Raw genomic sequence first — 20,379 nt, forward strand, 5'->3', positions numbered from 1 at the left:
ATTTATTTAGTACCACTGCTTGCCTGCCTGTCCCTTTACACTCATCTAAAAGGATCTTTAAACCTTTTAGCCACTTTCACACAATTTGAAAAATGGGGAGAAATTTCAAACTTTTGTGAGGTTTGGTGGCTTTCACAATGGCACACAGGAACAGTCTGAAACTGTTGTGGATGAAGCTGCATTGTGAGAACAATCTGAGCACTACAGGGACCTGTTAGAAGCACGTACGGGGAACAGGGGGTTAATTTTGCATTAGGGGGTCTTTATGCATGTTTAAATTGACAAAGTCCTTAGTAGAACTGCAGTGCAAATAAAAGCTGCAGCACCACCAAGCCTTTGGAATACGGACAGCTTCACAGTCCAGTGTTACTGCAGGATGCTGCCATTGGAGGCAAAGGACAAAAACCATACCCTTTTCACTTAAAGACATTCTTTATTCAATCTTTTTTATATACAATATTATTTTTTAATCTGTAAAAAGTACATATGCAGGATTCCAGGTCAGAGGCAGAAGGTTTCCACATCAGAAGATAGACTTTCGCCCTTTTTTTATTTTGGAGGAAAAAATAATCTGTCAGTTTTAGACAAAGCAAGAATAAAGGCAGAATGCAAATCCAACTTCCACCAAGCGATTAGGATTAAAGGCAACAATTCACTGTAACAGGTCAGGCTGTCTCTTCCAACTTTGGTGGCTCCCAACTTTCCTGGGCAATTACAGAGCAGTTTGTTAGAAGGTGCTGACAGCTGAAGCAGCTCGTGCTTATCATCTCTGCTACAGTTGGACGCACACAACTTGCAAAAGAGCCTGGGTTTCCTCTTTGTATGGCAACTCCAACTCTCGAGTCAGAAGACTGTTTCTCAAAATTCAAGGAATTCAAGAGGGATGTCTTACTCAGGGTGAACGGATCTCCCAACTACAGTATGGATCAAGAGCTTGCTTTCATTTTTCTCTGGTATCAAGAAGCCTGTTTCTTATTTGTCCCCTTATAAACACAGACTAGGCTTAATAGTGTAAATATCAGGCTCAATTTTCTAAAAGCCTGCTCCTAGAGCCCTTAAAACGTAGACTGCCTCACCATCTTCTGTGGGTACCATCACACTGTTGATTCTTTCAGTGTTCATCCTGTCAACCTCTTCTCCATTCACACTGAGGAGAGTCACGTTTTGAAGGTTTGGAATGGCATTTTCCCATGGACAGAAGAGGAGATCATAAACAACAGCCCAATGGGCTTTGCTTAGGGGGTGCACCTCTAACCTTAAAGGATGGTATTACAGGGAATGTGTAATTACTGTCACTTATCAGAACGCAGGCAACATTCAAATCTTGTAAAATACTGGGTGGGAATATGTCAGTGCTTGGGAGCTAGAACACAGTGATCCACAAATTTGGAGCAGGCAGATGAAGGAACAGCAAAGGTGTGACTGGCACATGGAACTACTTGCTTTTCCTTCTGCTCCAGGGCACTTGCTATTTTCTATACTTTTCTTGAACATTCCCTTTTAAGGGCTATATTGTGCAGCAAAATTAACACTCAGAGTATCATTCAAGGGTTTTGTTTTTATTTAGAGGACAAAGCTAAGAAGTTGACTTCTTGACTGCAGGACACACACAGCTCCGGGGTTGTTAATGGAAGCTGCAGAAATCTGGCCTCTTTGAAAAGTCAAGCTCTAACTGTTAAAAAAAAATTTACTGTTGGCAGATCCTGACCAACAGGCAAGTTTGAGGCTTGGAATAAGAAAAGAACCATACATCCTTGTTTTGACTGCATGCAAACAGGAAACAGACAATTCTGGGATTTCCAGGCTCTTGCCCAAATCCAGTGTGCCAAAAATGTACATGATTTTGTTTTTTATTTTATTCTGTAAGGGGAGAGGGTATTGTAGAAATTGTAAAATGGGACAGCTACCTAAACAAAATGAGGATTGTTTTGTTAGAGAGTACAGTGCAAGACTCAGAAACAGCTAGGACTAAAAAGTCTTTTTTGTGCTTAAATTTACACTCTTATCTTCAAGAAAGTAAGACAGCAGCAACAGAATGAAAATGGCAATATTCACTGTACCTCATGTACCCAGAGGGAAAACAGTCTGAACTTTGGGTTGCACATACTGCCATTTTGTAGATCAGAACCTACTTTTCTGTGAAGGACTCAGAACGAGGGCACATCACTTCAGTCAGAAGTTTCAGCATCTGTGGTGCTTGGTAATTAAGCACATACCTCACCCAGAACCCATTACCTCCAAACTCTGCTTGATCTAGGAAATCTCAGGATGAAATTTATGAAAGACACAGCAATTAGTCCTTAAAATGCATTATTTTTGATAGACTCTGCACATCATTAGCTTCTGGAGGAAAAGGATAGTTGGTATTTTAAAGAGTGATGGAGTATGAACTGACTGTTGTTGGGGAAACCGGAAAACGAGACACGAGTCTCCTTTATTTGGTACCTGCTGCTATCTACACAAAGAAATAGAAGTACTGTAAATCTGCTTTGAGAAAAACACCATCCCATAACATGAAATGGCTTAGTCCTCAATTCAGGCATTCTTATGGCAGTAAGTTAACCCACTGGGATTCATGGAGAAGTTAAATTTGAAGGGTTCCTCTTTAATTCACAAGAAGGGGATGGAGGAGGAGCAGCAGTGATAAGAAGTTTGGTGCTTCTGGGACTCCAGAATTCTGTCCTTGACCTTCCTCTGAACAGACTGGCAGCCATTCTACACCTGCATTTATCAGGAGGTGTACAGGGATGGGTGTATGGGGTGGAAATGCTTCTATTATTTTTAACTCTTTTTTTTTTTTTTTAACAGAAGAGTTAGCTTTTCCTCTTTCTCCTTTACACCCAGAGAGATTTAGGAGAACAAGGCAATCAAGTGCAGTTTTAAACTAGTAAGAGTTCTCACAGGATCAGAAAAACAATTTGAAAACACAACATAACTGAACTTGGGAAAATGAAAAATTACTAGTTCTTCAGTAAGTCACTGAATAACAATTAGAAAAATAAATTTATGTGGGGCCAGTAATAAGAAGCCATTTATTAAGCTACTTCTAATTTTAAATAAACAATTACTGAAATCAGTACTATTTACTATATCAATTCCTTTGTAAATTCTCAAATTATTCTTAAGATACTGCTGCAAATTACAGTAACAAAGTAACTGGGATTAAGATACAAACATTGAGACTGGAACTTTTTCCAAGCTCCATGTTTTACTTCTCTTAAACTAAAATAACTGTCTGGAAAAAAGCATCTGATAGCATTTTTACTTAGATCATATGATGATTTCTATGTCTAAGTTAGTGTCACAGACAAATGAAGAATAATTTTGGGGGGAAACTCTACGGTCAGATGTATTATGATATGGAAAAAATTTTTTTGTATAAAACTTCATATAAAAACATTTTTGAGGGGAAAAATAGCACTCACTCCCTTTGCTGTAGTCCACTGAAGAGTTCTTCCACTTGCTTCAGTACAAAACCATCATCAAGATTTTTTAAGGACTCAGCCTGTGCACTAATTAGGAGGGAAACCAGCACCTAAAGGCTGTTTTTCAGCAAAGGGGCCAATCACCATGGCAAAAAGATTTGAGAGCTATATAGGAGAATAAAAAGAATAATTTGAGCTGTAAGGGTTCTGAACAACAGTAAAAAGAGACTGAGGAAGACAAAACAGAAAAGACGAAAAATCTGGAAAGATTCAACTTTTTTTAGCAAATAAATGACTGAAAAAGACCCCATTTAAGTAATACTGTCCAGCCAGCCATGAAGTACTTGAAAAAAACCCCATGCAGGTAGCAGCATCATAAATTAATGAAAGAAGAGACTCTTCAGTTTCTTTTCCCAGTCACATGTAAGAGATGTTACACTGTTTCCAAAGAGCGTGTTGGATTTGTACTGGGGCACCCAGAAGAAAAGCAAGTTTTGTAAAGTAAATCAAAGGCAGTTTTAGGCTTCTGTCAGACACATATATATATATATATACACACACACATATATAAGTGTAAAGAAGGTTTTGTGAATAGTCCAAAGAATGAAACTTTTAGGAAAAATCCAGCTTGTGTAGAAAAATACAAAGCAGCAAACTCTTGCTGCTTAGCTTAAGGGGAGCTTCTTTTAGTTCCATATCCAGTATCCTCCTATATAAATCATGAGACTGTTATGCTCATGTTGTCATCTCTGTTTATTTAGATAAAAGAACCAGGACTAAGAAGAGAATGGTTTTTTTCATGTGACATAATTTGGGAGGAAGAGAAACTTAGGCTCCTTCCTACTGCTATGATATACTCCAGACTCTGGCTGAGCTTGCCAAATGAACTAAGCCCACCCTGCTGACAGTGAACTACAAACCAAATGCTTACTAATTGATTTTTCTTTTTGGATAGAAACATTATTTTGAAAAGGGAAAATGAGGAGGCAATACTTTTTGCACTCTAACAGCTTAGAGGCTCTGAGAATGGCTGCCAGTCTGGATAAACAGACAGTCCTTAGAAAATTTGGACAGGTACAGAAAGAAATTCAAACCCTGATGCTGCTGGTGCAGTGGTGTTGCTTTTTGTTGTTGCTTTGTTCATGCCATCATAAAAAAAAAAAAAAAGAAAAAGAAAACCTAGGTATTTGGAACCCACCCAATCTGAAGAGGTGACTGTGTGTTGCTCCTTGCAACAGCAAGCAGCAAGTTCCTCTCCCTGGATAGGAAAGCTTCTTCTTCCTTGTGCTGCTGCACTGATATTATCTGTAGATTCCATGTCTTGCCAGGGTTCAAAGCGCGTGAAGTCTCTGTCCTGCAAAAATCACACTCACGTGTTTTGGTCATGTATAAAACAGAACTTTTAACTTATTTATATGTTGAAGAGCTTCGTTTCCCATGCCAATACTTGCTTGACTCGGGGGTCTAGGTTTACCAAGTGTCTGTCTGTCTCCTCTCCTGCTTAAAGTCTCAAGTGGTCCATGTAAACAAAACAGAGCTGAAAACAGTCTCTTTTCCTCTTCATAGAGCTGTTTTTATCGATATGCAGGATTTCCTGACAGTGTGGTGTTGGCTAAATGTAAAACAGGCAGAGGATGAGCTTCTGTGTTAAAAACCCAGTTGTCTAATGGTAGAAGATCATCATTGGAGAAAAGCAGATACAAATACCTGGATACCAAGACAGAGATGAAAAACACGGGTATTAAAGCAGAGCACAGGCAGGCAGGGGCAACAGAGCAGCTTCAGGCCCCACAGTTCAGCAGCTACAGCTATATACAAATTACTTGCTTTCAATCTTTGTACAGCACACACACAACCTTCCCTATTACGATGATCTAAAGTCATTGTTATTATGATCAAGCCCTTCAATGAAAAGTTGTTATAAAGACAGCATTTTAATCTTTCCAGGAAACTTGTTTTTCAAGTCTCCTGTCAAAGACTTGCAGTGTAAAATAAACATCAAGACACCAACCACAAGTATTTGGGGGACAGGAGAGCAGAGAAGAAGTTGTCAAGAAACTTTTCTTAATGGAGTAAACCTCTAATCCGAACCAAAGATTTCATAACAGCACAAGAGAAGCTAGTAAACTGTGGCAGATATCTGATTTGTCATCACTGTTCTGGAAGCTGGGTCAGCTTCTGGTGAGAGGAGATGAGACAATAGATTGTGGAGAGGGGTTTTACAGAAGTTGTACTTTACAATACAATGCAGAGGACATCAAGGATGTAACAAAATAAGGGTTACTGGACATATGCAGGAAAAAAAGTATTTGATGTTCCTTTTTTCTTAATGCACATTTTTGAATGTGGTTGTGCTGTACTCTGTAGGACATACTGGTAGTAGGGATCTGTCAAAGTTGCCTAACCCAACTGCTAAAACTCAAGACATTTCCCTTGTTACAGAAAACCTGACTGTGTGAGTGCAAGTGCAACAGCGTGGGCGTACAGGATCTCTCAGCTCCTGCTTGCTTTCCTGCCATCCAGAAAAAGACAGCTCTTGCTGCAACCGACAAAGAAAGGGTGTCATTCCCGTTAGTGGACTCTGACACGTCCAGAATGTGCACACTTGTTCTGCTGTTCCTTCGTTCTCTCTCCATCAGACACTGGCAGTGTCTGCTGCTTGCAGCCATGTGTCACTGCCTGATCAATTCTCCTGCTGCCTTTATTTGCCAGCTCTATCCACAATCCAGTCAGTGGGGCTCTATTTTTTCTTTCCTTCCTCATCAATTAACTGTTTACAGATAAAAATTTTTCCAGAGATGATTCAGTTTTGTCACACCTATCTCGTCTCTTTCTCCACCCTCTTCATTTGTCTTTGAAGCACCAGGCCCTTCCTTTCCTCAATACTTCTGCCTTGCTCTCTCCTGCTGGAGCTCTCTGAGCTCTTTCTCACCACAGCAGCAATATTTCATCTTACTCAAACTCACCTTCCTCATTTGATTCATGCTTTCCCTTTGAATAACTTAAGCAACCTATTTCTCCATCTTGCTCCTTTCCACTCAACAGGTACCTTCATGCCAGGTACTGCCCAAAACTGTCATAATCTGCGGTGTATCTTCAATGAATTGAAGTATCCAAGCAGCAAAAAAGCGTATTTGGGACAGTTACGAAATTTGAATTTGAGAGGAACAAAGATGCAGAAGTAATCATCAATAGCAGAAAAGATTACAGCAAGTATTCCATAAAACACATTTCATGCCCCTCTTCTGAGGAACATCTGCATTTTCCTCATGACATCACACCCAACCCTTCTGCCTTTATTTTCATTTGGGCTATCTTGCTTGACCTTATGTTCTTTGCTTTATCCCAACGTGAAACCAGTTTCCGGTTTGGCTATGCCAATTGCATCAATGTTGAAACATCTAATATCCAGCTCTTCAGTATACCTTTGTTTTGTCCCACAAGCAGGAAATGCCCCAACCCAAACGTCAGTAAAAATTTCTGAGTTCTCTCCTAGAACTGCCACCTTCTGCAATCCTTGCACTGTAGTATATCCAGTTACTGAATGATGCATCAGTGAATTTTCAGATCTCCTTGTGATTATTTAAGATGCAGACAGGATTCTGGTGATACATCAAAAGTCAGCCTTGTCACCACAGAAATCCCTTAGGAGCAGATTTCATTCTCCCATTTGGCTTTTATAGGCAGATCAATCAAATAACATCAGGTCCTGGAGAGGTACTGTTTCTCTGACCTGACCTGTTTGAAACTGCTGCCTCTCTCTTTGGGACCATTGCTTTTAGTCTCCAGAAAATGAACTTGAAGAAGTAAGTGAAATAAAATTAAAGAAGACAACAGAGGAGGTAGCAGTGGCTGACTTTCTTTTTATAATGGTAACGCGAGGCAACAAAGTATTGTGATTGCGTAGAGGAATTTGGTAAGGAGCCAGCAGAAGGATAGAATAGCCACACTATCCCCTTACACATGATGAACTCAGAGCCCCTTCTTCCCAGTGAAACACGCTGTGATGCCTGAATTAGGCACAAGAACTGCCATTTTCAGGACCTGCTTTCTCCCTGTTCCATTTTGTGCTCCTAATACTCAAAATCACTCTTTGCTTCCATCAGCTACCTGTGGAGCCACTATATTCTTCTAGAATTTAGATGAGAGCTTTCACAGAAAGATGCAGGAATGAAAAGGACTTACTTCAAAGTTTCAGCAAGGAAAAAGCTCTGCTGTACATCGTCATATGTAGGAGATGAGGAATAGACATCCTTGACACCAGAAAAGCCACCACTAACTCGGCAATACTTCTCAATTGCCTGCAAAAAGGAAGGGAAAAGACACACAGAATTTAATTGTAGAACAAAATTTGGAAACTGTAAAGCATCAGGCTTGATCAACAAAGAAGGTGGTTCTTTTCACACTGCATTATTCTGCCGTGAATCTCTTTGTTGGAGGATGCTATGGACATTAACAGTTTATGCTGAAAAGAATAAAAACCAGACTGGACACGTATAGAAGTAGCATTCTTCCAGGGTTATTAATAACACCACATATGGCAAACTGCTACATGCTAAGAAAGTATTCTGGGGAAGAACCCTTTCCTTCCTGGGTTTTACTGTTGGCTGATATTGATGACATGACAAGGACTCCATAGACTTTTTCTCTGAGCTCATACAGCTCCTCGTAAGTAACACCGAGTGGAACATCCATCACTCAAATCAATGCAATATGGGCTATGACGTGCACAGGAAGTAACAAACATCCCTGGATTTTGGAGCTGGAAGAGTCTGAAAAGTTACAGGAATTCTTTGACTAGTAGCTAGTCACGGAGACTTACTGGAAGTAGAAACAAAATACTGTACTCATCTTTGTGGACTGTTGATTTCATCCTATAAACTCTTCTATCTGCTGCTTTCTCCCCTCATCTCCCTCTCCTACATATGCTATTCTCTGTTTCCCCTTTATACAGTTGAAACTCAAGTCAGCTTGTGTGCTGGACTGCAGCAGAGCTCTTTATCTTCAAAGGATGGAGTTTAAATCCATACATCTTCCAAGAAGGAAGGGGCCAATGGATTCCCCCTGCCCCCCAGCTCCAACACAGTACTGTGAAAAGCACAATGGAAGAGGAGGAGACTGGAAAGAAAGCATTAGCAGCTCGGAGCACCTCTCGCCTACACTTTCATTATTCCACTCGCACACACGACCTTACAGCACACAAGGATATCAGCCATTAAAACTGGCTCCGAAGAAACGACTCTGAAATGATTCACAGGTTATTTGTGCTTCCCTGCTGCTTTGACTGTGCTTCCTCAGCAGACACCAACTCTTTTAATAGATTCATGCAGGGACAGAAAAGAAGCAGGGATGAAGGAAAATGTTTGTCTCAGGATGCCTGTCATTACCAATGACTGAACGTAGCTACCTGTAGTTCAGTAATCTATGGTTCAGCCTGATAGCCTGTGTGAAGCTCCTCTCCACATGGTGCTTTAGGCCCAGATTTTTGTTAATTTTGATTTTTGCTAGTTATACTCAACAGAAGCTGAGGGGAGTCAAGGCAGGGGAGCAAATAAGTTTTGAATGATGCCCTTTTAATGCACAGAAAACAGATTCAATCAAAACTAACTCTTCAAGGACCTCACTATCGCCTTTGCATATTAGAAATACTGGGAGACAAAGAAGAATTTTCCACTGGACAAATGCACAAATAATGTCAGCAGATGCTGTCACTGAAATCGGGAGGAAAAGCAGAAAGTTGAGCAAGATACTCAGGAAAGTAAGTCACAGAGCAGTAGTACTACAGCTGACCTCCTCCTAGAATACACTCTTGCCCTGTGGAAATGCGAGACTGTTCATGAACCGAAGAATAATCCAGACTGTACAAAGTTCTTTCAAATTTCTGAAAAGCAAGGTTTTTAGAAAAGCAACTGGAGAGACTGACAAAAGGATTTTATTGGAATGGCTGTGGCTCTAGAGCCTGAGCTTATGCCAAGAAAGGTACAGTCTTTCTTGGCAAAATCTAATTCTTGCTGTAATTCCTCATCTCAAGCACTGCTTCCTCCAAGTTTGGATGGCAACACTCCATTTTTTGTTGGGACTTGAGTCTAAAAGAAGAAAGTGTCTGGATGAATTCTTTTCAGATTTGGTTGCTTGTGCAAGCTAGGGCTACACTGAGACTATTCACATGCTGAGATCTGGGTTGACCAGATTTTCCCTACTGTGAAGAGAAAGGTGTATGTGACACATCTAACCCAACAGCACCAAATGCATGACAATCTCTTTGCATGCTCTTGCACATCAAAAGTAATGCACCTACTACATAGCAGCCAAATAACATCAACAAAACAAACAACTACAACACCACCCTCCTCACACAAAATCAAACCAGACCAACCAACCAACAACAACAAAAAGGAAAGAAAAAAATTAATTGCTTAGCCAGCTTCTGAAGAAGTAACACATTTGCATGTTCCTCCCCTACAGCCACTAGGGAGGTGTTACATAAATAAACAAGAGCCAAAGCACTTTTGCTTTATAGGCAGAAAATAAAGTGCCTCCTCTTGCCACTATCCCCTTTTATAATACAGCAGAACATGACCTTGTGTCTGCTCTAAAGCATGGCAAGATGGAGGAGGAAGCCCCAGTGGTTACAACTCCTGCCAGAATTTCCAGCATGCAGAGCCTGACCATGCAGGTGTTTCTCTGGTGAACCAGTCAGCAACCCTGATGCTGTGTGCCACAGCTTGGACAGGAGAAACCTTCTAGTGACTGTGGCAAAATGAAAACAAGGAATAAATGGTACCACTGTTAGGACACCATCTCCTTCCTCCAGAAGAATTAAATCCCCAAGTCAGTGTAAGAGACAAAACTTGCTTATTTTGGAAACTGTAGTTAATGGACAGCACTGAGATCCTGCTCTGTGCTGCAAAGGTCTCATGCTTGGGTAACTAAGTGCAACACTGGTGAAGCCAGCAGGCCTGCAAGCTTGGAGAAAGAAAATGTATGATCTATATTAACTTTTTTTTCCTTACAATTACCAAGTAACCTTGTATCTTCAGAAATTTTTCCTTGGGAAGGCAGACTCATGCTCAGAATAGGCAAAGGATTTACCCTAGCTGATCAGAGTTCTACACAGTACAGGTAGTAATGAACTGTACAGGAAAAAAAGCCTCTGAAAGATTGCTATAGAGCTATTCATCCAAACAGAAAATTTTAAAATACAAATAATTGACCTTGATTCAGAGGTGTACAGAACTTCAGGACACTGGCTGAAAAGCCTGGTGCCATAGACAAGCTGCTTAAATGCTACTTGAAAATTTCAGTGTTGTCTTCACACAGACCTCAGAGTATTTGGTGTAGTGGCATTGGATTTGCCACCTGGATACACTTTCAATCCAAAGTTGAAGACCAGTCTCCCCGATAAAAACAACGCTAAATTTACTGCACCCCAGAATACAGGGAAGCTCCAAGATGACTGGAAGGGTATTAAGGTAATGCTACCATTATGAGGCACTGGCAAACTGAATAATTTTAGGATGGCATACCTGATGTTAGTTCCAATCAATTACAGAAACACATGGAAAAATATAGAAGAATTAGAGGATAATTTACACCAATCAGCATCTATCTTGGTCACAAGCTTGATTTAATTCCTTGAGAGCTACAAATTTGACAAATAAAGATAACTGCAGAGCTGTAATATAAGCTTAAAAGCTTCTAAGGCAATTGACAGGGTACTTTAACATGTTATGGGAAGACAAGGCAGCACTATACTATATCAATATAATTCAATTTAAAACTGACTGACAGTGCTCTAAGAAGGAACTGGCAATGCAAAATCATCACAAAATAGAGCTGCTTCTCACAGAGATCCACAAGGAGCAGTCTGAAGTTTTATCAATCACTGCAACACTGCTGCTGGCTAAAATGACATACGTAAATAACAGCAGACAGTGTAATCTGCTGGTAACTGGGTGCCAGACAAAATGAGTTTCATAAAACCAGGCACATACTTCTAAATCTAGTCATCAAGACTGTGTAACTGCAGATCCAGGCTAGCCTGGAAGGTAGAGACAACCTCTGGAACACAGAGAAACTTCAAAGACTTCCATGGCCATGTAAGAATTCAGTCTGAGTTCCTGACATTGTGGCAGATGCACGCACAGGGACAGTAAACAGGGAGACAGTAGCAGGGACACAGTTTTGTTTTTGCACAGGCTGAATTTTTTTTTTTTTGCTGAACTCAAAACTGGAGTATGCTATTCTAGAATTCATTTTTATGGAAGGATGATGAACTAATGTAGGTTCAGGTATTTGGACAAAATGTTTTACAGTGAGAGACAATACAATTTGTTTAGTATCTTCAGTAGAGTCAGTAGCAAGCTTATGACAATCTATGAAAATCCTTTGGAAAGAAAACATGGGAGAAAAGACATTTTAAAATGGCATAGGAAGTCATAGGAAAATCCAGTGATTGAGAGCTGAAACTAGGCAAATTCAAACGGGAAATAAAACATGTTTTTTTTAACAGCAAGAGTAAATAAATAATGGAACAAACTACAAGAAGTAGTGGATTTTCTAGTTTCCTTTATTCAAGTACCAAATAGAACAGGAAAATATTCAACAGTGCGCTCCTGTCAAATACACGTGTCGCTACTCAAAAGTGACACAAAGTGAAATTTCAGTGCCTGTAACATACAGGGAGGTCAACGTGAACCTAAGTTGCTTGGAAATAAAATTTGATGTGCCTCTAGATTGGACCCCAGCTCCTTCAGTTTCTTTGAGGGTGTTTTTTGTGGCATATGTGACTTTTCTTGACTGTGCCAACAACATACCCATAAAAACTGTGCCAGTTTCTTCACCAGCTGTCATACTCACAGCTTCTAACCCATGAAACTGTGAAACCATATTTCTTTTACCTCCAGCCTATGTCTGGCTCTTTTCTGTCTACTGTAATTCACTAAGTAGAATCACAGAATGGTTTGGGTTGGAAAGAACCTCAAAGATCATCTAGTTCCAACCTCACTGCCATGGGCAGGGATGCCACTCACTAGACTAGGTTGCTCAGGGCTCCATCCAACCTGGCCTTGAACACTTACATCCACAGCTTCTCCAGGCAACCTTTTCCAGTGCTTCACCAGCCTCTCAGTAAAGAACTTCTTCCTAACATCTAATATAAATCTGTCCTTTTCAGTTTAAAACCATTGCCTCTTGACCTGTCACTATATGCCCATATAAAAACACCATCTCACTTCTTTTAATAAGCCCCCTTTAGGTACTAGAAGGCTGCAGTGAGCTCTCCCTGTGGGCTTCCCTTCCCCAGGCTGAACAATCTCAGCTCTCTCAGCCTGTCTTTGTAGGAGACGTGCTCCCACCCTTGGATCACATTTGTGTCCCTGCCTGGAACTGCTCTAACAGGTCCATGTCCTTCTTGTGCTGAGGACCCAAGATCTGGATGCAGGTGAGGTCTCATGAGGGCAGAGAGCTACAGGTCTGTCCACTCCATCTTACTATCAATCCTCAATTTGCCTGAAGTTAGCCCGAGCTTCAGGTCTTGTCTACTATTTTCACTGTTAGTAGAAGCTCTGACGAACTGAGCAGCCTCTGTGGTGCAATCCTGCTTAGTGAGATACACAAGTCCACAGCAAACAGTTGAACCCTTCATTCACACAGCTCAGATTAGTAATTGGCCTTACATGCCTATTGTGAAGTGGTGGCTCTTACTACTTTCAAATAATTAGCCTAAAAAGGATTTTAGTCATTTTCTGTATTTACCCTGAGTATCCTGCATGCATATTTCTGTAATACTTCAGCCAGCCCTCCAGCACACCATCATCCAATTTGACTGGCCCAATACAATTGAGATGAATGTTGTCTCTTGTGCTAAGTATAGTATTAGGGAGAATTAGCCTTTTTTTCGTTAGGAAAGAGATAGAGACCCTGTCACAGGGATTTATGATCACTGAGGGAATGTAAGATTGAACTTCCTGTTTGTTCCTCCACAGATACTGGATTTGGAGAGATGTAACAAAACATGCCTTGGAAAAAGCATAGCTTTTGCATTAAAGTGCCTAAGTTTTGCCAAAAAATAGAGGTAATAAATCCAAGTATGTTTCAGAGCTTGGAAGGCAAAAGGAAGACAAATTCAGACAGTGTCGTACAATAGCAGTAAGCCAACTGCTCTGCGTGTCACACCAGATTCTTCTCTATTTATAAGTGACAGAATAAACACAGCCAGAGCTGTGTGTGACAGGAAAGAAGGAAAAGTAGTGAGTAGGTGTGAGGAATAAACACAAGAACTTATTATCTACATGCAATGAACAGAAAACCCTGAGGAACAAAAAGCTTCAAGCTTCTGTGTCAGTATGATGGTGGGGTAAGAAAATTCCTAATTGTGGGAAGGAGGGGTTTGCAAAACCATTTATGAAGAAGTCAAAAATATTTTATGGCTATGTTCAATAAAGAAATCCTTTATCAAGGAAACAAGCAGAAGAAGTCTGTAAGGACAGAGGCAATTAAGCACATGGGCTGCTTGATTTACAGCTTCGACGGAGGTTGACAGAAGGATAAAATAAAATCCTACCCCACACACAGAGAAAATTGGAGGCAGGGGAGGAGGAAGGGAGGGTTTGTTATGAAAGCATTAATGAGGACCAAGATAATGAAAGCAAATGAAAAAACTGAACAAAATGCAATTAAAAGATATGCTTTGCAGTGTGCTTAAGAGACCGATCCTGGCCTGAAAATCTTTATATTTGTAAATTCTTTAACCTATTACAAAGGACCTGACCTCAGTTTGAATCATCCAGCCATAGCTTCTGAAAGGAGCTGGTGTTAGATCAGCAAGCATTTGTAGTATCTACACAGGCAAGAAGTAGGTTATGAACTTTGTCATATTAGAAACATGCATAGTTTGGGGAGGGGGATGATGAGACTCAATGTTCAATGTTTCGGAGACAGCGGCAATGCATTCTGGAATACAAATGCTACAAATGTGGAACCTGTCTCCAGAACAATGTAATTCTGTTTGGAACAAAACAGACTAAAAGGCAAAACTGCACTGAGTTGCAGCCTTAAAATACTTGGTCTCTTCTATGTGGTTGCAGCTGTGCTGAGAAATGGATAGGAATGAGCTCGGCTAAATATTCTGAACCTGTCTTAACTATCTTCCACCCAATAAATACAGGCATCTCAGAAGATCTCTTCCTACTTTTTCCTGGTCTCTTGCTTCTGGGCCAAAACTGAGTTTCAGCCACAGAATAAACTTATCCAGACTCCTGGTTTGTCTCTTCCTTTGCTCCTCCCTCATCTCCTTTGGCTGTAGTCAAAATATTTCATTACTGTCTTGTTATCTTTAATGCTTATTCTCATCTCTGAAACTGGTTTTGAGCTGTTTCCAAGGACTGCTGGAGTGATAGCAGGGAAGTGGAGGAACTCTCAGGGGCTGTGGACTACTGATAACAGTAGGAGTCATGACTAGCGGGTTCTATTTCCATGTCTAAAACTCACGAGCTGTGCTGAATGTACCTCTCAGCTGAGCACCTGACTCAGCAGATGTCAAACAGCAACAACTATGTGCACCCTCATATGTACCCCAGTTTTCAGGAACCTGTTGAAAATCAATTACAATTGAAGTGTTTCAGAACCATGAGACTGAAGTGGCTTCAAAGGGAAAATGCACGGAATTAAGTTACTGACGACAATTAATAGTTACCTGTGTTGCCTCCCAGCCCCACTGCCTGTACTTGGGATCGTGGGTGAATCTCCACATATACCAGTAGGTCTCAATCACCTCTGGCCTTAGGATGTAATACTTCTCATTTTGCCGTACTGCCACCGCCTCCACGCCACCATCAAATTTGAACGCTTCCGGGCCCAGCTTTAGTGCTGCAGAGGAAACAAACAACAAAAAAGTAAGAAAAAATTTATTCCAAACCAATCTTTGCGTGAAGGATGGGTAGGAGACTGCTATATGCCAAACTTGTTAAAAAAACAGAAACTAGCTTGTCGTTAAGCAGTCTCATAAATATTTCCTACTATTGAGACCTACAATTTTTCTTATTTATCCAATAATTTATCCAATTCCTGTGAGAAAACTACCTATTTTGACAGGACTACAGTAATCCTCTTGAAAACTAATGAAACACTAAGAATATAAACACACTAACACATTCAATTTTAGCATAAAATTGAAGTGACCGACATCAGTTCTTTACAAGCAAAACACAAAAAGAAAAGAACGGTCAACACAGGTTTTGATGTCCTTTGATCCCACCCAGCACAGCAGGAAAAGATCTTGGAACTAAACCAAGTAGCATCATCCCAAATAATCTGTATCTTTATCCAAACTGTTGGTTTAAGGACATGCTGTCAGGCCACTGTAAGTGATATACTGTGATCTTCAAGTAAAGGGCTTACAACTGGCAATGAAGTCTTAACTACACCTGAAAATAAATCTCTGAACTAAGAGATTCACTATTTAAGCCCCTAAAGGAACCTGTAAAGGCCCTGTGCTGGCACCTGGAAGACTACTCATCTAAGAACAACACACCTGTAGAAAAACTGTCTACAATGTGAAGTCGCAATTACACATATTTTGTATTAGACAGCTGCACATTAGTCCTCAAATTTAACATTAATAATGTACTCTTATCTACAGCTGCACCTCACCATTTGTTTTGGCAGAGAATTTTTAAGGCACTGAACTCTGAAGCTGCACTCGAGCTTTAAAAATTATCAAAGCAATTAATCATGTAATTCCTATGGGCTAGAGGTTCAAATTAACCATGGTCTCATGGGTCTGGAAGGGGAACCTTAGAATACTATAAAGAAAAATACGAGCAACTCTCAGTGCATGCCCCAACAGAAGATCTCCAAAAATGTTCCTTAATTTTTTTGTTTTCAAGGGACTATGGCTCTGGATGCCAAAAGAAAAAGCATCACTCTGCTTCAGCCACATGAATGGTAAGGGAAACTCCATCAAGAAATGTTTATTTTACTTCTTTCAAAACAGGCCAGTTTTATCAGTTTCAGTTAAAAAATTAAACAAATCTCACTATAAAATGGAGGAGATCAGATACAGCATTCTACCTATCCAAAATTCTGAATATAAGAATGGTCATAGTGAACCAGATGGAATTTTGTCTGCTCCAGAATAAAATCTCCAACAATGGCCAAAATCAAACATGGATGGGCACATGGAAGCGCCCATCAAGTATATGAGATACCTTTTCCCATCTTTTCTACCAGCCTCTAATGTTTTTGAGCTCAAGACTTCTCCCAAACTAGACATACTTTTTTAGGTGGTCAGTAATTCTTAATAGATTGATTTCCCAAGTACTTATCTGGTGCTTCCTTAAATCTGTGTAAGCCTTGAGCATCCAAAACAACCTCTGCTAAGGAGTTCCACATCTCTAACACCTATTTGATGCAGAACCACTCTCCAGTCCCTGTGCAATTCTGCAAATCTGCTGAATCCTACCTAGAATGTTCCTTTTCCACCCTGAATAATACTATCCAATTTAGTTGTGCCTTGAATGGAAACTGTTCCATGCCCTTAGTTAATCTTCTTGCCTTTCTCTGCAACTCTACCAATTCTACTATATCCTTTGTAAAATGAGAGGACCAGCCTGAATAGAGCAAAAAAAAAGTGCGGACAAGATTAATACAGTGACATAACGACATTTTCTATTTTGCTCTTTCTCATTTTGTTTTTCCTGAGTGTTACTGAGTTGACATTTTCATAATCTTAAGAGCAATTTCCTGAATTGCAATGGTCAGTTAACACTCATCATCTAATATGAGTTTAGGAATAATTTTTTCATAGGTGCCTCACTTTGCATTTAACTACACTGAATTTAATTTAGTAATTTATTATGCAATTACTCATAAGGTCCTTGTGTAGCGCTTTTTTTTGCTATTATCAGCACACTTACCTTACTGTTCCTGCCCTTTCCTGATCATTTATATATGTGTATGTTTTATTTATATATAACACATATTAAAATATGAAATGGAAATATACATAATGTGTATAAATACAGTATACATTTTATACACCTATACACGTATGTGTAAATATATATCAAATATTTCAGTGTACCACTGGTTAACCAGCATTTATCCATTGCAAGAGTGGACTATTTACCTCTATCCTGTTTTCTATATTATGCCTATTTTATTCCTCCGTACAGGTACTTGCTGCTTAGATAGTAACTGCTTAATGTCCCTAATTGGCCTTGGTAAAATACTTGTGAAAAAGCTGTTTAGAAATCAGGGAAACACAATAGCTATGTTAGTCCTATCCACCAAAGAAGCTGGATTTCAGGCAGTTCTGGTGACCACCACCTACAGAAATTGTGATGTCTTCTCTTGCTTTGTAGCCTGCTCATGCATTAAATCTTTAGTTATTTACTCACACCCACTGTTAATACTATTGGGCACTACAAGAAATTAAACTACCCAAGGATGGGTGACCTCTGCACATTGTGATGATTTCACCGAACCCTTATCTGAAACCAAGGATGTAAAATTAATCACAGCACTTCTACTAATAGTCGACTAAAGAAAAGAAGCTATTATGGGCACAGTACCTTTCAGGGGCCATTCTTCTAAGCCAAGAACCATCTAAGGCCATTTTACAATGCTATAGTGCTCACAATATAATCCAGATATTTTCATATTAATAGCGCTGGTAGGTTATAGTCTAGGCAGGGAGAGCAGATGAGAAACAATTTCATACAAGTGCAAAACTGCAAAGCTAAACTAGCACCATTTTAAAAGATTTTAACTGACACAAAGTTGACTTCAATGAGAGCTGTATTTAGCACTGCCAAAAAAAAGGACAAATCCTTATACTTTTTGATAAATATATTTCTAATTTTAGAAATATTTTTGAAAACATTGTTTAATGTTTTGTATGTTCCTTTAATTTAATAAATTTCCTGAAAGTAAGAAAGGATTCATAATTGTAATAATACTTGCTAGGCTCTAACTGATACAAAATAGGAGGAAGAGAACCTCCAAGGTACTTCTGTTTGAGACTCCAAACCATTGCTATTTCATACTTCTCACAAAAACATGTAATTATTCTCGTTTCTTCAGCTTTGCCTGTTTAGCTGCTTACTGAGAGTCTTGGGACAGAGATAGCATCTACTCACAGCCTTGCATATGTCTCAACTGAATTCTTAGTCATCTGGCTTATTCTGCACTAGAATTGTCACACATAAAACCAGCTAAAGCTGTACCACGATTCTGAGGACAGCTCTTGTCAAGAAACTTAAAGAAGTGCAAAAAATTTCAACCTAAAATAAGCTCTCTGTAGTCAGTCAATACTTTACACACTATCAGCTAATGGCTAGGAAAATTCTTATGCACAAGGGATGGTATAATGTACTAAAAATACTGTGCGCTATACATCATCACACAATGCCGTTATACGGATAATTTTGCTTATTTATCTAGCCTCCGCAATACCTATGAAAGCTGATTATTCAGACTGATTTACTAGTGATCTTTCTATTCTTTCAATTTCATTGGACTTCTTTCTTGTTGCCATTTACAAATTTCGCATTGCCAATTATTTTATGCCTGTGCCATGTTTCTCAGTGGTGCACGTTAAGCATGAAAACAAAGAACTATTCCCCAGAAACTGGAACACCTCAAGATGTGCAGTACTCACATAAGCTTAAACATCAAGAAACCTTGCACCATGAGCACATGAAGCTGTATTTTTGTATCCTTACTTGGGCCCGCTGACAGCATTATGATTTCTTGTGCTGCTACATGGGCATACAGATCAGAACATGCTTTCTATCTTTGTTTTTCTCAATATTCTCTCCAAACTGAGAGCACACTGGACTACAGAAAAATCCTGAAACCTCCTGTCATAGGACTGGAGATTGAGGATGGCTGCAGCATTAATCTATTGATAGTTTATGGTACAAAAAAATAGTAGAGTAAGTAGGAAGCAGAGGCATGTCTAGATTACACATCATAAGACTATTCTGGTTACAGTTAAGTTTTCTAATTGACCATCAATAACCCTTTTCGAATCCTTGGTGTTTCTAAGGGGTGTCACATGCATTCCCAATTTCCTGAAGAGGGGAAGAGCCTTGGGGGAGCTTTCATGCTGTCTAGTTCAATCCTGGAAACACAAATCCCTTGCTCAGAGGCAGACCAGAACCACGACTACACCCCCTGCCTTCACCTTCCAAAGACCACCAGCTTCCTCCAGCTGTTGAATTAGAAAGGCATCCTTTGAGGAGCGCTACAGACTGACCTTCAGCTTAAGCAGAAGCTACAGGGGTTTTCACAGAGCCATGGCAAGGGCCCAAGCTTCTCACAACATACCTAGTCACTTCTCCAGCCTCTGACTCTGGAGTCTAAGGTCTTCTCTCAGATATTCCTGGAGAACACTGATAGGTGACTCAGATTATCAGCAAGACTATGTCCCTGCATAAACTTCTCAATTACATGGCAGTGATGCCAGTTGCCACTGGGACATAACCCACAAGAAAATACATCAGGAATAATTTCAAGGACTTTCCAGCTTCTCTGTACTAGTCAGCACTGAAATAACCAGCTTTCTGAAACATCAGGGGTTTTTTTAACAGGCTTTCAAACCTGCAATATGTCAACAGGTTGATGACAGTTGGCAATATAATGCCCTCATTTTCCGGAAATGCTTTTATTCTGTAAAATTCTGTTTCAATTTTGCTGAGACTCATGCTCAGCTATGGAAATTTAGGTTGCTTCACAAAGCGGTATTTTCATAATAAAGCATTACATCACCAGCTACATACTGTAGTTTATTATGAGCAACTGTGGGATGACACAGGAAAGGGCATCTCTGCTGGTTTATAAAGAAAGAGCTGCCTATCCCTTGCACTCAGTCTCAGCACCCTTCTCTGTCCTCTGGGGATGCCAAACAGGGCAAGTTCTCTCAAATCCGTAGGAGAAAGAGATCAGGCAA

General features: G+C 39.9%; 1 protein-coding gene across 1 annotated transcript in view; it reads right to left on the minus strand.

The window, feature by feature from the left end:
- Positions 1 to 413: 413 nt before the first annotated feature.
- Positions 414 to 20,379, minus strand: part of MAN1A2 (mannosidase alpha class 1A member 2) — a 138,714-nt gene continuing 118,748 nt past the window's right edge. Inside the window, exons 13-15 of the mRNA XM_017731655.1 lie at positions 15,121 to 15,293; positions 7,611 to 7,726; positions 414 to 5,132 (exon numbers count right to left, since the gene is read on the minus strand). Of these exons, the coding sequence (XP_017587144.1) occupies positions 5,000 to 5,132; positions 7,611 to 7,726; positions 15,121 to 15,293 (422 nt within the window). The 3' untranslated portion in view covers positions 414 to 4,999. The remainder of the gene's footprint in view (positions 5,133 to 7,610; positions 7,727 to 15,120; positions 15,294 to 20,379) is intronic.

This window comes from Corvus brachyrhynchos, unplaced genomic scaffold, assembly GCF_000691975.1.
Source record: "Corvus brachyrhynchos isolate BGI_N302 unplaced genomic scaffold, ASM69197v1 scaffold3, whole genome shotgun sequence".
Lineage (NCBI taxonomy): Eukaryota > Metazoa > Chordata > Aves > Passeriformes > Corvidae > Corvus > Corvus brachyrhynchos.